The following is a 21,436-nucleotide window of genomic DNA, read 5'->3' on the forward strand; positions in this document are numbered from 1 at the left end:
ATACTATAGTTCATCTCTCACGCCCCCAAGATGCCTCATTTGTTTTGCCAATCTATGAACAAATAAGAAAACAAATTAGTCAATATAATATGTTTATATTTCTTCCATTGCCCCCTGTGACTCTTCTACCAAAGATTTATGTAGCCCTTCTCTTCTCTCTGCGACAACAGGCTGACAAGGCGTCAATCTCTGCTCTCTAACTGAGCGTTGCAGCACAGAACACCCACAGAGATGCCAGACGATCGATATTCAGAATAAATTCTACCTTTCACTTCCTACTCACACTGTGGGAGAGAGGAGTTAGGGAGCAGACTCACACACACGCTTACACACTTATCCTCATATGTGTGCACACTCTTACATGCACACACATCATACTGGTGTTAGAGAGGGCAATGCAGTTGACATGTCAGCGTGCTGCAGGCAGGAGGCAGCGAGAAAACCTCCCTGTGGTGAAACCTTAAAGTGTCATTACATTCCTCTGTTGCAGACACCACCTGCCTGGCTGCCATTAAGCATCTTACATGAATACACTGTGACCTTGAATAAAATTGAAAGAATCTCAAAAAAAAAAAAATAATAATAAAAAAAAAAAAAATATATATATATATATATATATATATATAGAGAGAGAGAGAGAGAGAGAGAGAGATTGTGGGGATAGGTTAATTGATTAATCCAGATTGCCCATAGGTGTGAATGCGGGAGTGAATGTGAGCGCGAATGGTTGTCTGTCTCTGTGTGTTAGCCCTGTGACAGACTGGCGACCTGTCCAGGGTGTACCCTGCCTCTCGCCCTATGACAGCTGGGATAGGCTCCCGTGCCCCCCGCGACCCTGAAAAGGATAAGCGGAAGCGAATGGATGGATATATATATATATATATATATATATATATATATATATATATATATATATGTATATATATATATATGTATATATACATATATGTATATATATATATATATATATACATATATGTATATATATATTAGGGGTGCAACGACGATACTCGTATCGATATTGAACCGTTCGATACAGTGCTTTCGGTTCGGTACGCATATGTATCGAACAATACAAAATTTTTAATTTATATTATCATCTTTCCTTCTGACGATGCTGTCTGTGTTGAGCGCTCAGTGGATCTGCACTCGACAGTGCAGCCTAGGCGGAGTAATCGAACGCAGATTCACTGAGCGCAGGGCAAGCTAGCCAGACAGAAGTTAAGCTCTCCTTGCAACATGGCAAATTGAACCTCTCCCACCCTCATTCAGATCTGGCGTTTGGAACTATTATGGTTTTCATGTGACGCATGACCCTGAAGGTAAGCGCATCATGGACAAAAGTAAAACAGTATGTTGGATGTGCCACACAATGCTCAATTACATTGGTGGGAACTAGTGCGTTAGCGCAGTTAACGTGTAGACGCCGTCCAGCCCCACGCACGGGGCGATCCGCGGTAGCTCGTTAACGGAGATTTGCCGTGTTGTGGCGTTGACGTCTTTTCAACGAGATTAACGCTGACAGCACTAGTGGGAACACAACGAATATGACTGCACATTTACTCCGACATCATCCTAGTGCAAAGACAAGTGGAAGCAGACAAAAACAACAAGCACGCATGCTACAAACTTTACCCGAGTCATTTAGACAGCTGTTAGCACATGATTCTCCTTATGGGGACCTGATTTGTTTAATATGCTGCTGAGAATATAGCCCAGAAGAAGCGTATAGTATAGCTTTTATTTTGGAAAGAGACATTTCTCTGTAATAAACTTTTCCAAAGATGAGTGATTTTTTACGGAGCCCCCCAGGGGACATGGGAGAAAAAAAAATTACGGAGGAAAAAAAAAAAAAATTAGGGAGAAAAAAAAAAATTAAGACGGACTTTTGCGAGATCTCGCAAAAGTATTGCGAGCGCTCGCAAAAGTATTGCGAGATCTCGCAAAAGTATTGCGAGCGCTCGCAATAAGTATTGCGAGATCTCGCAAAAGTCTGTACCATAGACCTCCAAATCAGCACTGAAACCTTAGAAACAACCACAGCGATGGAGGACACACACCCATTTGAGCGATTCATAGATTTTTACTTTGAGCTTGGACTAAACTATAAAGACATTAAAACTGTGCTTTGCATTAGACACAGTTTTCATATAAGCGAAAGACATCTGAAGAGAGTTCTTAGCGCAAGGGGACACACTCGCCACAAAGCGTACTCTGACCTGGCCGTCTTGGTTGAATTTATAGACAACCAATTTCAGTACTCTGGGCAGCTTCACGGATACCGATGGATGTACGCTAAATGCAGGGAACATGGACTACGCGTGAGGAAAGAGGATGTGCGCTTGGTTTTGAAGGAGCTGGATCCCCGAGGCGTCGCACTGAGGCAAGCAAGACGTTTCAGGCGGAGGAACTATTTTTCAAAAGGGCCGAATTTCATCTGGCACATGGACTCCTACGACAAACTGAAGCCATATGGCATCTGTATCAATGGTAGTATTGACGGTTTCTCGAGAAAAATAATCTGGCTTAATGCATACACAACAAATAGTAATCCGAAAGTGATCGGGGGGTATTACATAGAAGCGGTGCAGCGTTTAAAGGGCTGCCCTAGAGTTGTGAGGGGCGATCTTGGAACTGAAAATGGCCATGTTAGAGGCTTTCAGCGTTTCCTTGTGCCCGTGGCTCCTAACGACACCCCTGAGAGTTACTTGGAGGGAGCAAGTACCGCCAATCAAAGGATTGAATACTGGTGGCGTTTTCTTCGCAGCCAGTGTCTGGAGTTCTGGTTATCCTTATTTGCAGACATCAGAGACAACGGGTACTTTGATGGTGGGTTTCTGGACAAAAACCTCCTTCAGTTTTGTTGCATGGGACTCATCCAGGTGAGTTAATAAAATATGTTTTGTTGCGTGCCTGGATGCATGCGTGTGTGAGTGAGAGATAAAGGAAACTGAGGAAGTGAAACGTCTCCTGTACTCGTTTGTGGTGTTCCCATTATCACAAATGTGGAAGCCAACTGCTCAGCCTCTGTGTGGTGGTGGTGGTGGTGGAGGACCCCCATCTTTTTTTTCGGGCCTCCACTTTTTTTCTAGTGGCCATAACGGGTCACATTTGAGCATACAGAGTAAGCAAATATGTACTTGTAATGTGCTCAGATAATTTTAATAAGTGCTTACAGAAAGACAATTAATGTAGCCTCTAACTGCAATTGATTTACATCGGACAAACAGACCAAGCACTATGGCTCATAATACAATTACACCTCACCTGTTTGGACTATATTTTTATATTTCATTTTTACTTGCTGCCAGGAACGTTTGGGGCCTGTTGGGTTGCACCTGCGCTCACATCACGTCACAAAATAAAATGTATAAAATAAAAAATAAAATAATAAATAACGTGTTAAATGGGTGGAAATCCCTAGATCAATGTTTAAATTAACACTCATGCATTGACTCTGTCGGCTATTTTTTGCCATGCATGCTCCCTCTCTTTTGCAGCTGAGGCTGTGTTACTTTTTTTCTGCAAAATTTGCATGTTATCGGCATATGCTGCCATCAGAATTTCGGCCTCAAGCGCTGTAAAATACATTGACCGCACCTTCTTTCCCTCCGTCTCCATGGTGACTCGCTTAATCTGTGCTCCACTAATAAGGGCTTTATGTATCCTCGTGCGCGTGCTTAACTTGGGGTTAAAGCAACTCCGCGTTGATTGAACTAATTGTTATCAGCCTTTCTGAAACCGAATATTCCGAGTTGGACAGTTCGGGGTTACTCAACCCTGAGTATCGTTTTTCACTTCCTGAAATAGGGCCCTGTACCAGGTTTAGGGAATGGAGAGACTTGCAGGAAGAAAGAGACAAGACAGGGAGAAGCGGGTGAGAGGAGCAGGGAGTAAATGAAATCAAAAATTGTGTAAATACTATAATTTACGTTTAAGCAATCGGCCGCCTTAAGGAAGAGCTCAACAACCAAGACTACAGTAACATCTATGTTGTTTATGTTGACATGGCATATGAAATTTTCTTATCTATAATATTAACTATTTACAATTTGGAATTATTTCGATTGGGATATCAAAATAACTTACAAATACAAAATACAATGATCAGTGACATAAAACAAATTGATTATTATGAGGTGAGTAGATGAGCCAAGCAGGTAGTAATAAGACTAATAGTACTAATGTAAGATATCACAGCATAACAGTAACCGTAGTTAGTGTGTGAAACACTTGTACAGATGACATTAGGTAAAGTACATGATTACAAAAATGCACATGATTGTTTAAAAATAATAAATTGCATAAATCTAATAAACCTTCCTCTCAGTGAGTGAGTTGTCTCATCGTGATTTGCGTATATGTATATACGTACATGCGATCGCATTTCTTAAATTTCTGTATTCTTTTTAACAGGATGAGCTGGATGACACTGCACAGGTTTGGAATACACACTCCATCAGGCCATCAGCAAACATCAATATCCCCAGTGGTCGACCTAATGTAATGTATACATTACCTGAGCTCTACGGGACAAGAGACTTCCTTTGCCCCACTGAAGAAGAACATGTTGAAATGTGTAAAACTGAGTGTGTTTTTCGACTGACCAAACCATGTGACCCCGATGTATATGAACTGTGCAATATCATCATGACTGAGTCCCATCTGACTCCACCAACAGACTCATATCAGGCTGTGAACTTGTACATGCATTTAAGAGAGAACATCATGGCATTAGTGTAAATTGCATACACTGCAGCAGAGAACATTACTCAAAATTGACCTGTGATATGTGCGAAAGCTAACTTCTGGATGTTAAACAGACTGTAAACTGTAAGCTTTCTAGTACACAGTCATTTATGAGAATATCTTATATAGAAATATTTATTGTTGTGTTCCAGGAGGGTCAGTGAACTAAAGTATAAAGGGGAGTCTCTGCCTGTTAATGATATTCTGAGTGTTCTTTAGCACAAAAACACTGTAATGTTCTGTCAAATGTTATCAAGTTCCATGTCTATGTGTATTACTTCGAATTACTTTAACTGTGTATTTGGCTTGATACATAAATCAAAACATAAGACACATCTTAATTTAATATGTTAGGAGTTTTAATGTACAGTGTTTAATCAGATAATGGTGGTTTATGTTGAGTATTTTGTAATAATTTTTAAATGGTGAGTTGGTTTTTATTTACACCATCTGTATTTGTTAATGATGGGAATGTTTAGTTGTTGATATTGGCTAGAATACTGTTTAAAATCGAAGAGATATGATATTATGCCTTGCTGCTTTATATATATTATAACGCCAACTGTCACATTGGCAGGCTACATGAAATGGTACTAAGGGGCATCATGATCTGAGAGGGGGCACCTTGGCATTTTTCTGAACTCCAGTTTCTCTGGCTAAAAATATAGTTATGTCATGTCATTTTTGCTTCTTTTTTTTTAAACTATTTATTCTGATTCCAGAACAGCTTTAGTTTTTTAATGTTGGTTAAACAAAACTGAAAAAATAAAGAACTAAATAGAGACCTTTTGAACTCTTAGAATTTCTAATAGATATAAACATTCTTTTTTTGTCACTGAATTTATCTGAAGCTTATTTTATCAGCTGAATAACAAATTCTTTGCACCCACCTGTTCTGTTGATGAACAGCAATTTCATTCGAATGCTATTTTTGCAAAACTCACCACTTCTGAAAGGATGATATGTGTTGTTGAACTACCGGACAAATAAACTGAAATCTAATCAATTTCTAATTATTTTTGGACTATGTAGTACAGACAACTAAAAAATTGCAAATGACAAAAGTATATCGACAACATCTGTGTATTGACTGCCTGTGTTCCCAGGCACTTTAATTTCAGAGAAGGGTAGACAGAAGTGCATAATCTGTCAAAAATGTAGCAATACTTTATAATTAACCATATATACTATTTAATCTAATTAGAAATCCTGGCCTACAATCTTGTTTATCCTAGAAACTGTTAAATCTGATTATCATTGCTTGTTAATTTGTAATTATATAAGACAGTATAAAGAATTGTGAATCATCTGTATGTCACATTATGGCAAAGTCCTTTCAAAAAAAAAAACTTGTGATGGCAATATGATTTTTAACAAAACAACTAGTAAACATTTTGGAAGCTAATCAAGGGAAAATAGGACTTATTGTTACAAGATGATGTTTATAGGCCACATCAGCTTTAAGAATATGTAAACAGGGTCTTATCATTAACTTTCAATAACTTCTTTCGCAACCATAGTGACATTCTTTACTAATATTAATGGACTTTTCACCCTAAAATCAAATTTACAAATTTTTCTGTTCGCTAGCTGTAGTATTCCTTAATCCACATTGTTTTAGTGTGAGTTGCCCAATTTTAGAGATATTGACTGTACAAGCCTACCCCTCTCTTGTTTCACATGGTACTTAATGCTTAGTAGCAAAGTCCTTATGTAGACCTTATGTAGCTTCATGTTGTTTTTCAACAAGGAAGAGATCTCTACAGCTAATATCTCCCAAAACTAGGCAACTCACGACAAAACATTCTAGATGGATAAACAGCAAGCCAATGTGTGTCACTGCGGGGTATGCAGGTGTGTTGAGAGAACGTACCCAAAAGCAGACAAGGAGAGAGAGAGGACAATCAACTTAAAACAAAAGCGAGCCTTTATTCTGGCTGATGGCTGGAGTAAAAGAAAATAATGACAATGTGTACAGCAAATTTTGATGTGATCTGTCCCTCTAACGCTAAACACAAACCTTGTTTTCAACAGAAGTTAAAGATGTGGTCATTTTCAAAGAATTTTAAACAATAAAGAGTCCTTGTGAAATCTGACCTAACATACAACTAAACCATCAGAAAATTAAATTTGTGACTGCTTGTTATACGGCTGAATATATCAAATGCTTCAATGACAAAATGAAACAAGACAGAATTTATGAACTCAAGGATAATCATACAAATAAAAATTACAGCTCTAACCATTAGTACACTCATCAAGTTCAAATGATGTCCATTTCAAAGTAATTGCTGGAAAGGACATTGTCAAACTCTGTGCGAAATTCAGGATAAGAACTGTAAGTGCATGGCACTTCAAGGGTAGCTCCACAGGTGTGAGCAACAGGCCTTCTGTTGAGCCCAGTTTCAGCATTAAAACACACCAAAATTTTGTCAACACATATCACAGAAGATCCTGTGCAGAAGCGCAGGATTTTTTCAGCTTTGGTTTCATCAGCGTTTTTAACATAACGCTGAAGATGGTTAAACGTTGTTTGTTCTCCGTGAGACAGCATGATTTTTGTTGCTTCAAATAGCTGCACTAGTCTTTTGCCTGTGGCCTTCTTTGTCTCATACAGAGATAACACACTTTCCTTGTCTGCCAGTTTCAGCTGCAGATGTGCCATGGGTGTGGAGAAGCAATCCATTATATACTTTGGCTCTTGGAGAATGGCCTTATGAGCCATTGTTTCAATGGCAGGCTGCATGTTGTTCTTAGGTGGTAGGAAGTGGGAACCCATCCTTGTAAAAAGGTCAAGCAGGTCCTCTTCATCATTTTCATCCATTGTGCCTTGGAGAGCCTTCTCAACAGCTGATCTCTCAACAGGAGGCAGATAGTTGAGAAACGATGCAATCAGAATGTCTACATCAACTGAGTCCATTCCGTGGATGCAGGCTAAAATGAAAGCCCTTGACAGCCTCACTGGAAAGACACCATGGTCTAGTAAGCCTTTCACCCATATCTGCCCAACTGCTTGCCATTCAGCCTCACTAAAGTCTGGCCTCAGCCTTGGAACTCGTTCATTTTCACCTTCACACTGTTCCAAAAATTGCTCCCAAAATGCAGTGTAAACCTCCCTTGACACCCCAGCATCATCAACAGCATTTTCATTTACAAAGTTCATCTTTAAAGTCACATTCAGAATGCGACTGTCCATAAATACAGCCAAAAGATCATCAACAACTTTTATCCTGCGAATTGATACATGTAGGGGGCTCTGTGGGTCTCCTGAATTTGATGGGGAAAGTTGGTTGCTTGAATCTAAACGCAAACCTTGTGCGATGAAATTCAGTCCATGGTCCTGAGTAAAAGACAAAACATGCACATTCCATAAGAAATGCAAATGAATTGTACAGATTACACAATATCAATGTTCTGAAAAAGTTTGAAATTTATTTGTCTAATTTTAGTGGGCTGTACATTCCCAAACCATGGTTGCACTGACAATTTATATATAACATTAACATTGTGGCCTGATGGATGTCCTTGTATGCCTCACAGAAAATTATACAAGTGTTCTTTACATGTATGAGAAGACTCACTTATGTGCAAAATAGGTAGAGAACACAATAGTGACACCAAAACAATGTCTCACTGCTGTGTTATGTAAATAATTTGATTTCAAGACAAAATTTCCTGTTTAATCTTATGTTAATGTAAAACACTGGAATTGTCTCTCAACTGACAATATCCTTTTAATTCAAATAGACCCACAAACTGCCATATCCTCAGAAAATAGCATGACATTTTTGGCATCTCTACAGTATGTAAAGGTAGGTGTTTATGGTTGCCTGAATTGATCCATCTTACCTGTGCAATCTGGGGTGCTTCCTCTTGTATTGACTGCATATGGGGTGTGGGCAAGCCATTAGCTGAAGACAATGGTAGCAGGAAACCATCCATAGGTAATCCATTTGTGTCGGCATTCTGAGAAGGAAGTATTGCATTAATTGACAACAGACACCTTAACCCTTCAAGATTAGAAGACTCTTCTTCAGTCTTCTACCTTGGCCTATTCTAAGTCATGAATGTTCTTAAAAAGTCTGCAAAATATGTCAATAGGTATTAAGAAATAGAACAAAAATACACCACTTTATTTTCAGCCTACATGTCTCACTTACAAGAGTAAAAAGACATATTACAGTGGAATCCCACAGGTTTTTATCAGATCTTGATGTACTTATTGCTACTTAAAATGTTGTATTACTGCTGCAAAAAAAATCAAGTTTTAAACAAACAAGAGATGAATTCTGATTAATAGAAATCGAGCAATTCTTTCACAGTACTGTAAGTTATTTCTTTTAAGATCCAAAAGAATATTACAGAAAATAACACACATGCTTAAATTTTGTCCAAGCAGGAATGCATGATCAGCTTTTTTAAAATCAGAACTATGCAAGTTACTGAATTTGATTATTAATAAATTTCCATATTTTGTCACACTTGAACCATATCAACCACAACTGTCCATGGTCTTACCTGTCTGAGATCCTCACTGTTGACATAATTCAGGGTTATCACGACTGTGTCATCACCATCTGCTCTGACAAGATCCTCTTCAGGATTCCATACAACCGTATCCGCTTCGTCTATGTGTGGAAAACGACATTCCAAATCTTCTGGAAGTTTGGCCCAGGACTCTAGTTTGAAGGATTTGTTAGGAACTATACTGGTCAGATCAATAATTTCAGAGCAGTGGTCAGGGAAATCATGATCACTTCAGTCAGTCTGCTGCCGCTGTCCCACGACAGTGTTTTTAATGTCTGTTGGGGTTGAATGCATATGATGGGATTTTCCTGGACTTTGTGTTGTCACTGCCTCACAGAGTGATTTCAGTTTTTTTGGATTGGGTTCCATCTGGAAATTGTGAATCTGTGAACCAGAAAACAAACACAAGACACAAACGAAAATAATTCAATTATTTTTTCAGCAGCCAGTCATTTTGTACATGTTAATGAATACAAAGCTGTAAGTCTTTCACAGATGTATTAAATGTACCTTACCACACAAGTCAACAACAAATTCCTGGAATAATTTCATCCTTCAGAAGTGCAAATATTCGTAGATGTACATAAAGCACTTGAATAAGACAACTCTTTATTGCAGTTGCACAGTCAAACCTAGTACAATAGTACAACAAAATTAGAAAATGTCGCATGTTACCACCGAGCACTACTAAACACAACAAAATACAGTAACTTTAAAGTGATCATTATTTTTAATAATAACTTTCTTATTTTAACAAACCTGTTTGCCAGTGTCACTGTCAGATGAATCCCCATGTTCAAGTAGATCTGGGACAAAATCATCTGTCTCACTGTCAAATCCAAGTAATGTCACCGGTGAATCTTCTTCAGTTATGCTGACAGAAAAATCCTCTTCAGATGAGGACTGAACTGTTAACAGTGTTTCATCTTTCGTGCAAATGTAAAATCTCAGGAGCTTCAATTTGGTTTGTTCATAAAGTTTGCCAACAGTGTCATCTAAAGCAATCGGATTTTTTTTTAAATCACAGATATCAATGACAAAGTCTTCAACTCTCCCTTTTGGCGAGTACCCATCTGGAAAAAACAGGTCCTTTCCCATTTCCAAAATCTTAGCTACAGTTGTCGTTTTTTCCACAGTTGCATGTCTTGTTCCTCCACCATTTCTGGTTCTCACTTGACGGTATTCATTACTGCTTAAATGAAGCCATCCGATTTCTATTTTTCTGCAGGTCTTCTCTGCTGCAGTATTTCTCTGTCTTGCCATCCCTTCACTTTGCTTTTGGAACACACCTGATGAACCACACAGCACTCCTTTGGTTTTTGATCTTACTTTCCGTGTCGCAATTTTATCTCTTAGGTTCTGCAGAACAGTCTCTTTATCTGTGCTGTACTTAGTTTGTTGACAGAAGGACTGGACAGCTAGTCTGTCACCATATGTCCTTATGTATTTTGCCATTTGTCCATCAGTCATGACGGACAGCACTGCCTTATCCACCTGCAGACATAAAACATTAGAGAAATGGTATTAATATACTTTTACTCTAGGAAGCCACACTAGCACACATGGAATACTAACTGTATTAGAATAGAGTTCTTAATCACTGTTCATGATCATTATCAAAAGTTACTCTGTCAACTTCTGTCTTATTACTTTACTGTTGCTGTGTTAGTATTAGTATAGTAATAGTAGTAGATATTTATATATGTTGGGAGAAAACCCTGCAAAAATAAACCCAGGAGGAATAGAGACACAATGAGACAAAGTTACTTTTTTATGCTTAACGTGTACACGGGTGAGCTGCTGGAAACAACCCACAACCATGGACAGTGGCTTGGCATTTTTATAGGCACAAATCACAGAGACAGTGAGAACAGGATAAGAAAATAATAAACAGATAAAATAAACAACTCCATATATGGTGCTAGTCTCGTCAGCAGAGAGCTGGGAGAGATAAAACAATCTGAAACAATATGTCCCCGAAACAATATGTCTTTGCTGGGAAAGTCTAAAAAGACACTTCTAAACTAATCTAACCACAGACAAAGGGCATCTTTGTACATTTAAAAGAAGGTAAAGAAACATAGAATCATTTTTCCTGTAGCAATATACTACGTTACTAAAAAATATTTTGCTAGTAAGGTATAAGTAAGGTAAGTTCCACCAAGTATTTTGTGCCATGCTGTCCATGTTACCATGGTAATGGCACAGCCAGATAACAACATCCAAATTCATGGGCTGCAACCTCTTTTTTTTTTTTTAAACTGTATTTATCACATTGTCCAAATTCATGGGCTGCATCCTCCTGAGGACGCTTTTGTAGACCGATTATGTCACAGCGATGCACCGAAGGCTATCCAATTTCGTAGACTCCTTTTTTTTTATTATTTTCACAGAAATGTACAACAATTCTGGCAATCTCTACAAAGATTCTATTTTAAATTTGTAAACTCCTCCAAATGCAGCAGACAAATGCGTCCTCCTTTTCACCTATTTTTTTTTTAATTATTGAACTTTATTAAGAAACAGTATACAGAACATGTATACAACCAGAACAAAATTAACATATGCCAGGGGGTGTAATACAAAGAATTACATTCACTTTTCACCGAATTTGAAGGATGGGTCCGGTGTGTGCTTCGTGGCCCATATCCCAGAATTCAAAGTGCGGCCCAGCCAAACTCCAGTTTCCGGTAATGGCGGCCGTTAATAAGTTTTAAAATGACCGTTATTAATCTTTCTGGGTCACAAAATTTTTTTAAACACATTTCAGGGGAGAACGTGGGTGTATAAACTTGAAATATCTTCTCGGTTTATCAAGATATCGCATATTTGCAAAAGTGCTTCGACGTTTTCCTTGATGTCTGTTACCCACCAGCTCGATAGGTAGCCGAGAGCTCAAGCGTCACTAAAGCCGCCAAGAACGGCACAACTCGCGGCATATTATTTTCAGATCACCGCGGACTTTAGCTACTCAGGCTAAACTTAATATATAAAACACTTAGACAACCTAAAAATGTTAATGTTTGGCTTTTTTCAGTGTTTCATTTGTTCGTGAGTAAAACGGTTTGGCTGAGATTAAAGTTATTAGATTAAATTCGATAAAACAAAACTTTATTAATCCCCCGGGTGGGTTCCACATTGGTTTTACAGCGCTTAATCAACGTCACACAGAAAACTGATTAAACAGAAGTGCGAGATGGTCGAGAATTTACTCCAGTGTCGTCTTATATTTTAGATAGAAAGGAGCAGACGGACGAGCTTATTACACTCCACCGAGACAGCGGTGACGCTAATCAGAAGGCTAGACCGTCCAATTTCCCCAGCCGTTCTGAGAACCCGGCCCACGTAGACCACGAAGCCCGAGTCCTCGGGAGGATGCAGCCCATGAATTTGGACACGATTTGAAATTTCAAAACATATGTGCACTTAACGAGTTATGTTTAATGAACCTGAACATATTTACAAGAATTAACATTAAAGGCCTGCATATACGACCTCGGTTTTTCAACAAGTTACTCGCCTTTTGAACCGCGGTGTTTAATGCTTTGTTGTTTATACGTACTTTGTCTTGTTGCATGTGCATGATGTCGTCGTGTGGGACCTCTCTTGACCGCAAGAAATGTTCTAAATCCTCCTCCATGTCCGCACCGTATGGAGCCCCGTACCGTAGCACCGCACCCTTCAACTGAAACGCTATCAAAAAGGAGCGGGATCTTTTGCGAGATCTCGCAATACTTATTGCGAGCGCTCGCAATACTTTTGCGAGATCTCGCAACACTTATTGCGAGCGCTCGCAATACTTTTGCGAGATCTCGCAACACTTATTGCGAGCGCTCGCAATACTTTTGCGAGATCTCGCAATACTTTTGCGAGCGCTCGCAATACTTTTGCGAGATCTCGCAAAAGTCCGTCTTAATTTTTTTTTTTCTCCCTAATTTTTTTTTTTTTCCTCCGTAATTTTTTTTTCTCCCATGTCCCCTGGGGAGCTCCGTAATTTCTCGAACAGATAGATTTATTTTTTTTATTACTTTGTTGTTTCAGCAATATTAAATTTAAAAACTGTACTTTTGAGTTAAAATATATATTTATAATTTTAATAAATGACAAATTAAAGAGGCATGAACCTTTTTTTGTATCGAAAAAATATCGAACCGTGACACCAAAGTATCGAACCGAACTGTAAATTTTGTGTATCGTTGCACCCCTAATATATATATATATATATATATATATATATATATATATATATATATATATATATATATATATATATATATATATATATATATATATATATATCCCTAATACATATATATATATCCCTAATATATATATATATATATATATATATATATATATATATATATATATATATATATATATATATATATGCTCTCTCTGAGTGAATATCTAACTTTTCTTTGTGGCAAGCTTTAACTGTCTGACTGCTACTCAGTACTTTGGAGAGCTCGATTCTGTACTGGGTTCAAAACAGCAAAAGTGGTAATAAGAAAACAACACTAGTCCCAAAATAAAATGAAGGTATCAGTGCTGTTAAATAAATGAGCATGTGTGAATGAAAAGTTTCATTCTTGTAATCTGTGGGGTTTGTGTTTATATGATACACTACTTTTCCACTCTGAAAACTTTTAGAGCCCATCCCTCAGCTGAGATGCACTCTCTTTCACCCCAAGCGCTGTCAATATTCTGTCTTAGAAAAATGAATGACAAAAGCTGCCTGAACCCCCCCCCCCACCCCCCACCTCTTCTCTTCTCTTACATTGTTACACAAGAGTTGCATTCCTGCAGAAGATTTAATCGCAACTTAAACTTTACAAAGCAGCATCTTCCACAGTGCCTCTGCTTTAATACACAACACTCAATCCTGATGGTTTTTGATCACAATATGTCAGAGGTAAACATATCCAGCCCAAGTGTGGCTGACAAAAACAGCAACTAAGAGGAAAAGTTAATCATATGGTGGGCTTAAGCAAAGTTACATAGTAGGTGTAACAGATTTTAAACAAGAAAAAAAAAAGAAGAATGCATCACATCACATCACATGTCATTTTTAGGTAAAATGCCTATAATTAATATAATAATTAATCTACATTGTTACAAGTGTTACAGCTTTATCATGGGACCCTTGTTACATTTGTAGTACTTCAGTAAATAAATGCGTCGGGGAGTACACAGTATCTGTGAAGTGTAGCGAAGCAGAACTATTACATGAAATCAATTTAAATTGTAAGTTGGTGTTAAGTAACATTAGAATACTAATTAGAAAAATAAAATAATTCAATGTAATTGGCAGTCAGTAAGTGAAATGAAACGGTGATGCGGCTTGACTCTCTCACTCTTATCCTCTTACTTTTTTGACCTATTTTCCTCTCTCTCTCTTTCTCTCGCTAACTCTCTCTCTCTCTCTCTCTGCTTCTTTATTTCACCCTCAAGCACCAAAGATGTCTCTTCTTTCTTCCTTTGATCATAACAAAACCACAGCTGGAATAATTCCCATGACAGGAAAGCGCAGAAACAGACACACACTCGTCTCCGAGGAATTTGCTGAGTAAATGTCACCGTTGGCTACAACACGCACAAACATACAAACACGCAAACTGGGCCTACATCAGGATCACCTTTCCCAAACCCAACTCCATAACAGGCATTAGTCCGCGATAATTTTTGAAACATTCAAAGCAGGCAGAATCCTTGTAACAGTAATCTAGTCAGTACATACTGACATGCATAGTATATAAAATACCGCTTGGTCATTGCTGGCTGGCAAAGAAATCTAGCCTTAATATGCTTTTAGTTCAGGGGCCTGTGATGATTTAAATCATAAGGGGCAGAAAAAAGCTGGTAAATAAATGCTCACGATCCCAGTATGCCTGCCAGAGTGCTTTTTGCATCACTCAAGGCCCACCAGTGCTTTTAGCTAAATGCTAAGATTAGCAGAATAGTGCTAACATTAGCATAATACCTGAGTTTTAGCCAGTGAAATACTATTATTAGAAGGTTGTAAAAGTGATGATCAGTAGTGAACGTAAATTACAGCTTAAACTAATGGAAAAGTAAAAAGTGTATGGAGCTGTACGGTTACACTATTTAATTTCCTTTTTCTTTTTGAGTTTTTTTCTTTTGCCTATGCCTCAACAGAGGCTACAACAGTAGTTTGAAAAGAACAATTTAAGTGTTTTTTCAGTTTAGAATATAGGTGATGAAGCCTATTATGCTCTGTGGTGTGGCTGACTTAATATCGACCAGATGTTTCCATATAAGGATGCCGTGCCCTCTAATTTCCTGTGCTTATTTGATGTTTGCTCATCAGTCTGCAGAGTGTTTACTGTCAGACAGAGGTGGTGTCAGAAACATGCGGTACAACCAACCTGTCTGTGCACTAGTTTTGCATGTGCTGTTGATGGTCTGTCAGCCAGCCATGGACAAAGGTTATAACATACAAATTGCTGAAGTGGAAGTGAAGTGTCCACTGCAGCCACTATCGGAATTTCCATGCTATATTTTTAATCTTTGATATTTTCTTTCTTACTTCGCATTCCTGAATTCCACTGTTGCTTCTTTAGTTATTCTGGCCCAGCAATTATTCAACCAATGCATATTTTATCCGCATCCAGCAATGTGCAGGTGGGTATTTGGAGGACAACACAAGAGTACATACACTGTCCAAATAGAAACCCATACTGACAAAATTGCAGGATCCTAAATTATCCTTGAATCAGATCTACCTTGAGACATCTGGTTTTGAGAGATGAAGATGGCAATGGCCAGCATGCTTAGCTTTATACTTTAAAAAAGCATTTCACAAACAAACTGTGGCTATGTGCATCTTTTAAACAAACTCTACCACAAAAAGGGTTTGTGTACAAAGAAAGACAAATCAAGAAATTAAAGTGATGAAATTACAAGTACTGAAATTATTTGAATAAACAATTCTTGAAATGAGAAATTCATCCAAATTATACCTAAAAAGCAGTACCCAAGAAGCCACAAATATTTACAAAATATGACTAATAAACACAAGAAGACTTTCACTATGAAACCCGCTCGAATGGCTGAAAAGTTCAATTTTATGTATCTATTTGCTGAATTACAGGCACATAGGGAATATAGAATCTGCATTTGTTTTGCTATTAACACCTGCTAATTAGTTAGCTGAAAGTAGTCTGGTAGATGGTGTTGTACCTATAATACATAAAATAAAATTTTCCAAGGCTGTGCAGACTCAAAAACTAGAAACAAAACAAAAGAAAACTCACTACTTTATTTTGCTTACACTACTATATGCAGACACTTTAGGTTTAGCTAGTAACAATTTCTGTGGCATATATTAGTCGAAGTCAAAGTAAACTTCATTGTCATCTCTGCTATATGCAGTACAGTATATAGAGAGATGAGACGCAAGGCTCCAGTTCCATTCGGTGCAAAAAAAACAGCAATAAATATATACTTTAAGACTAAGGCAAAGGTAAATATGCACTTAAGCTAAAAAGTGCTTAAGTGCATATTTAGCTAAAAAGGGATCAATAACAGTCTAACTTGAGATTTTAAGTAACCTTGAAGTGGTTTAAAGTGACTGGTGCCCGTTGGTACCCAATTATGGGTTCAGTGTAGCACCGGTGTGAGATTGCATGTTAAAATAGAATTATAGATTATGTCTGTATTAATTTTTAAATCCAGATTTTACAAACTTGAAGTTTTTTTATTAATTATATTCTTCACGCTCGAAAAAAAAATGGTTAAGGCTCGTTGGCCATCCCAGTAAAATGTCTTGAGGTGCCTCGTGACTTTGTGATACTTTGGGAACTTTCAGCGTGTCAAAGAAAGAACTATAGAGAGGAGGAACGTGTGTGGGTGCATTTATTTATGTCTCAATGTGGACAGTAGGCAAAAATGAAGTGGTATATATGAACACAAGGCTACAGCATAAGCTTTGGTACATAGCTTCCTTTAGTTCTGTTGCATGAGCCAGCGTAGGCTGTCCTCCTCTTTCAGTTTATGCAACTGGTTATCAGATATGAGCCAGCCTTCTTATCATATTGTATGACTCCAGGCTGTGAGTGGGTTCGCACAAACTTTCCCCAAACTGAACGATTGAAATAGAACAGAAACTTTTAGTCCTCAAGCCTCGTTGCCCGCTGTGTGAACCCCAAATACTCAAATCCCATTCTGCAGTGTGAAGAAACGGAAAAAAATTGAAGGAAGGAAATGAACACAGGGGAAGAGGGGGAAGAAAAGGGAGATTGGGGGAGGAGGGGGAGGTGGTTGGCATGCTCAGTTGTCTTAGTAGATAAGAAATAAGCTTATATAGCTTGAAATCTCCCTGGATGTGCTTTCAACAAGGTGCACAAGCAGATATAAATATATTAATGGGAGAAGTCTCTACATTTATTAAAGAGGGAATCTGCCACATTTCCGTGGTGCAGAGGATGGCACCCTGAGGGGTAACGAATGACACAGTGATTCATCTGTTTTTGTGTGTGTGTTTGTATTCAGTGTGACTCTTCAAGACATGCAGACATCTGTGAGCTGTCATGAAGTTTGTGTGTCAGTAAGAAGGGTCATATGAATTGCCACAATTACACTATCTGTCTGATCTTAACAGTCGTTCTCTGCTTTGTTTTCATCGTACTGTCCCAGTTCTTCTTTTTAATTAATACCTCACCTACTTGTGGGAAAGAAGCTGCTAAAGTCAGAGATGGCATATGGATGTGCTGACGGTGAAACAGAGCCAGATTCATGTGAATCCTTTTAGTTTGACCTCCTCCATACATACATGCCTTTGTCATTCATTTGCACTCTGCCTATAGGCTTCTATATTATTCATGAAATCCATATTGTTTTTATACGATGCAAAATACATGCTTTTTCCTGCTATATTACAGCATGCCATTCTACTTTCAAGCCTTATCTACAACTAAAAGAGGCGACCAGCAGAATTACTGTAAGTTACTGCATAAATAATTAAATTCTTTCCACTTAAATCTCATAATATATTCAGCCTGTATACACAGGAACAAGGTGGGGGATGGTGTGACAAAGATTGTTATCACCACGTGATATCGTAACCTACCTTGTTTTAATTGTTTTCTATTAATGACTCATTGCCCAGTCATACAGGAGAGCTCTAGAAACCCTCAGCTACAGTCAATAAAAGTACATTTTCGTGTGTTAAAATAGTAAGTGGGCTAGTGGCAGTACTAGAAAAATATACAGTAATGTGTCACTGCCAATTTGCGATTTACTTTAACCGTGCAAACATACATGTAAATTCCTTGTAGACGTCAACACAGAGTTTGTGCAGTTGCAGTAAACTTTAAAGTCGATATTTAAGTAATTTTCCTTTGAGTAGTCTTCAGGAAGTGTTCTCCAGTTTTCTTGAAGGACATTCAAAACTCTTCTTTGGATGTTGGTTGCATTTTGTTCTGTTCTCTGTCATGATGATCCCACACTGCTTTAATAATATTAAAGTCTGAGCTGTGCAGACCAAGCTATGACTGATAGTGTCTTATTGTGGGTTTTTACTGCATTTCTAGTGTGTTTTAGGATTGTTGTCATGGTGAAAAATGAAGCCGCTTTGAATCAGGTGACATTGTGTCGTGGATTCTTTCCCCTTGAAAGTAAAAGTGAGACCAGAAGCCAAATGTGACATCATACTTGACTTTATATGACTTTATATGACATTTAAATGAGCAAATAAGTAACCTTTTTATCAATTTCCGATCATTGAATCACTGAGTGGACCTTAAAGTCCTTGGTGACCTTGGTGACCTCTACACCCCTATAAGTTTTGTCAGAATTAATTGCAAACTTTTTGAGCTGTTGTATTTACAGAGAGAAAGAATGGCATACACACACAAGCTAATGCTACCACACACAAAAAAACCCTTTCTTGGCAGAGGTATAAATGGTTAGGTAAAGAGTTTACTGAAAATAAGTTTAAAAGCTGCCACAATCCACTCGAGAAATATTGCTCAAGACCACTTTAAAAATACAAGAACATCTGGCTCCTTGAATGTTAAGGTAATAAGTGGTGGCCCAATACTTTTGCACAGTTCTGTAAATTGAAAAACTAAGATTATTGAAGAATTATTTCAGGAAAAATACTTCATTAAAAAAGTTAAAGGTCGATGCATGTGTGTTCTAAGGTGCATTTAAAACCCAGGAGGGCATGGAGCTACCTGCCAGAGAGCAGCAGGTAAGCGCATGGTCCCTCCTGCTAGCCCTCAATGCCTACGTGTATTTAAAATTGAGAGGTGGGCAACGACGCCAGGGGTGAGGTGTACACCCTGATGGTACTTTGGATTCCGTGTATCGTGCCCACCCCCAAGATCCTATATGTATGTGTAATGAGAGTGTGAGTAATGTGAATGTCTAAGTTGTGGGATAATGAGCGGGTGGAGGGAGGTTTGGAGTCTTCTCTCACCCCCGTTCTCTGCGGCCTGCTGGAGCGGGGGGGCTAGGAGGAGGAGTTGGCCGTCCGACTGAGGTCTGGAGTGTGGGGCCTCCCTGCTGCTGCGGAGTCGGGGCGGTCTGCCTCCCCCCACCGCAGGGAAAAGGGTAACACCACCTGGGTCTGGGTGCAGTTCCCCCCTCCAGGGGCAAGGGTACCTAGACCCGGTTTGTAGAGTACGCTTGGGGAGTGTGATCGTGTGTACAGCGTCTCTTTATGTCTGTCTCCACGTTGGTTGAGTGTGGAGTAAGTGCATATGAGAGCATGAGGGTGGGAATGGATGTTTGTATCTGTGTGTGCCTGTATGTCTGTGTCTATATGTCAGGTTGGGTGTCAGGCGCCACCTCTCTGGGGACATCTCAGGCCCTCCAAGGTTTGAAGGCCTGTTTCCCCCTACCACCACTTCCCCTGCCAGTGGCGGACTCCCTCAGACATCGGTGCGTTGGTGGTTCTTTGTGTCCGGGGATGGGCGTCCAGGTACACACCGGCTCACTCCTTGGCGGCCGCTTATCGGAGCCTGGGGCTCGCTCGGGCCACTTCGGAGGTGGGGTGCCCCCGGCCTCTCGGCCTGGGGCTCGGTCATTCAGGCACGGCTGGCTGCCGGCAGAGCTCACGGGCGCGTCACTGCAACCCCCCCTGGCTTCTGCTCCGCGGCTGCTGAGTGAGCCCTCATCTGGGACTCTCCTCAGCTCTTTCTGGGACAGTGGCGCGGCTGCCCCTCTGTTGGTCTTCCTTGGTCTCTTGTGTTCTGGGGGCCTCTGGATGTCTGGAGTTTTGATCTCCTCCATACTTGCTTCATGCCCTGGAGGACGGGGCTGTGGCCCCCCCACACCCTCTAGCAGATCATTACATGAAGGAACCTTTTAAAAAAAAAAAAAACAAGCGCGTCCATGCTCACAGGTGTACACACGGGTGATCACACCCACAAACTACACCCTTTTTGGCTCCTACCTCAAAGCACACTGTGTTCTGTTGATCTTATGTGCTGCACAATAATGTTTAACATTTAGTATTTACTGTCATATTCCCATATATCATTGTGATGCTGTTTATTCTATTACTCTTGTTCTCTTCTGCTTGTTTTCTTTTTTCTTTCTCAGCAGGTGATCCAGGTGATTTATATATGCATTTTTTTTCTTTTTTTTTTCTGCTCATTCTGTTGGTTTTTGTCTTTTGCCCTTCTCCCCCGTCCCTCTTCTCAGCTGTTTCTCTTTCCCTCTTTCTTTCTCCCCTTCTTTCCCCCAGTCAAGTCTGTCCCATATTCAGTAAGTGAAAATAAAATAAACAATAAAAGGTGAATCAAATGGACCATTATGGCAAGGCTGGGATGGTCAATTTGGTAAAGTAAATCCGTTGGGCATCTTTCTTTGCCTTTAGACAACAATTCTGATGGCAAAAGAGCCAAACGGGACAGGCAAAATAACCTATGTGCAATGTAACCGACAGGATGCCGAAAATTTTCCCAGGCAAATATGACAGAATCTGTTTATTGAATTAAAGTCAAATGAAGACTTCAGGTGACAAAGCTCTAGTGGCTATGGGAGTTTAATCAGTATATTAAAAACAGTATGAGCCAAAGGTCTATAGAAAGAGTTGGTCTGGGTGGATTAATTGGTCATAAAAGACCTTTCTTTAAACATTCAATATTAAAGCTCATTTCTTTTTAAAGCCATAACAGTACATTTTTGT

At 39.1% G+C, this 21,436-nt stretch overlaps 2 protein-coding genes and 1 long non-coding RNA gene across 3 annotated transcripts; 1 reads left to right on the forward strand and 2 right to left on the reverse strand.

Moving 5' to 3' along the window:
• The first annotated feature begins 2,271 nt into the window (after positions 1–2,271).
• Positions 2,272–5,044, forward strand: LOC143414624 (uncharacterized). The gene is made up of 2 exons (XM_076879379.1): positions 2,272–2,882; positions 4,417–5,044. Exons 1-2 carry the CDS (start codon positions 2,289–2,291, stop codon positions 4,741–4,743), a joined length of 921 nt encoding a protein of 306 aa, XP_076735494.1. The 5' UTR covers positions 2,272–2,288; the 3' UTR covers positions 4,744–5,044.
• A 1,631-nt stretch (positions 5,045–6,675) lies between these two features.
• On the reverse strand, positions 6,676–9,486 carry LOC143414576 (uncharacterized). Its single transcript, XM_076879260.1, has 3 exons — positions 9,268–9,486; positions 8,599–8,715; positions 6,676–8,089 (listed from the first exon to the last, which is right to left on the reverse strand). The coding sequence occupies exons 2-3, from the start codon at positions 8,689–8,691 to the stop codon at positions 7,013–7,015; spliced, it is 1,170 nt and encodes a 389-aa protein (XP_076735375.1). The 5' UTR covers positions 8,692–8,715; positions 9,268–9,486; the 3' UTR covers positions 6,676–7,012.
• Positions 9,487–9,528: 42 nt separating this feature from the next.
• On the reverse strand, positions 9,529–10,595 carry LOC143414665 (uncharacterized). Its single transcript, XR_013095333.1, has 3 exons — positions 10,036–10,595; positions 9,792–9,908; positions 9,529–9,660 (listed from the first exon to the last, which is right to left on the reverse strand). It is a non-coding gene; the product is annotated as an uncharacterized LOC143414665 (long non-coding RNA).
• Between the last annotated feature and the right edge of the window lie 10,841 nt (positions 10,596–21,436).

Source organism: Maylandia zebra, linkage group LG22 (genome assembly GCF_041146795.1).
Source record: "Maylandia zebra isolate NMK-2024a linkage group LG22, Mzebra_GT3a, whole genome shotgun sequence".
Lineage (NCBI taxonomy): Eukaryota > Metazoa > Chordata > Actinopteri > Cichliformes > Cichlidae > Maylandia > Maylandia zebra.

Excerpts from the sequence above, each read along its gene's own strand:
- LOC143414624 (XM_076879379.1), top strand. The coding sequence starts at position 2,289 with ATGTACGCTAAATGCAGGGAACATGGACTACGCGTGAGGAAAGAGGAT. Across the intron at positions 2,883-4,416 it reads GTTGCATGGGACTCATCCAG|GATGAGCTGGATGACACTGC; the intron begins GTGAGTTAATAA and ends TCTTTTTAACAG.
- LOC143414576 (XM_076879260.1), bottom strand. The coding sequence starts at position 8,691 with ATGGATGGTTTCCTGCTACCATTGTCTTCAGCTAATGGCTTGCCCACA. Across the intron at positions 8,090-8,598 it reads AAGCACCCCAGATTGCACAG|GACCATGGACTGAATTTCAT; the intron begins GTAAGATGGATC and ends TCTTTTACTCAG.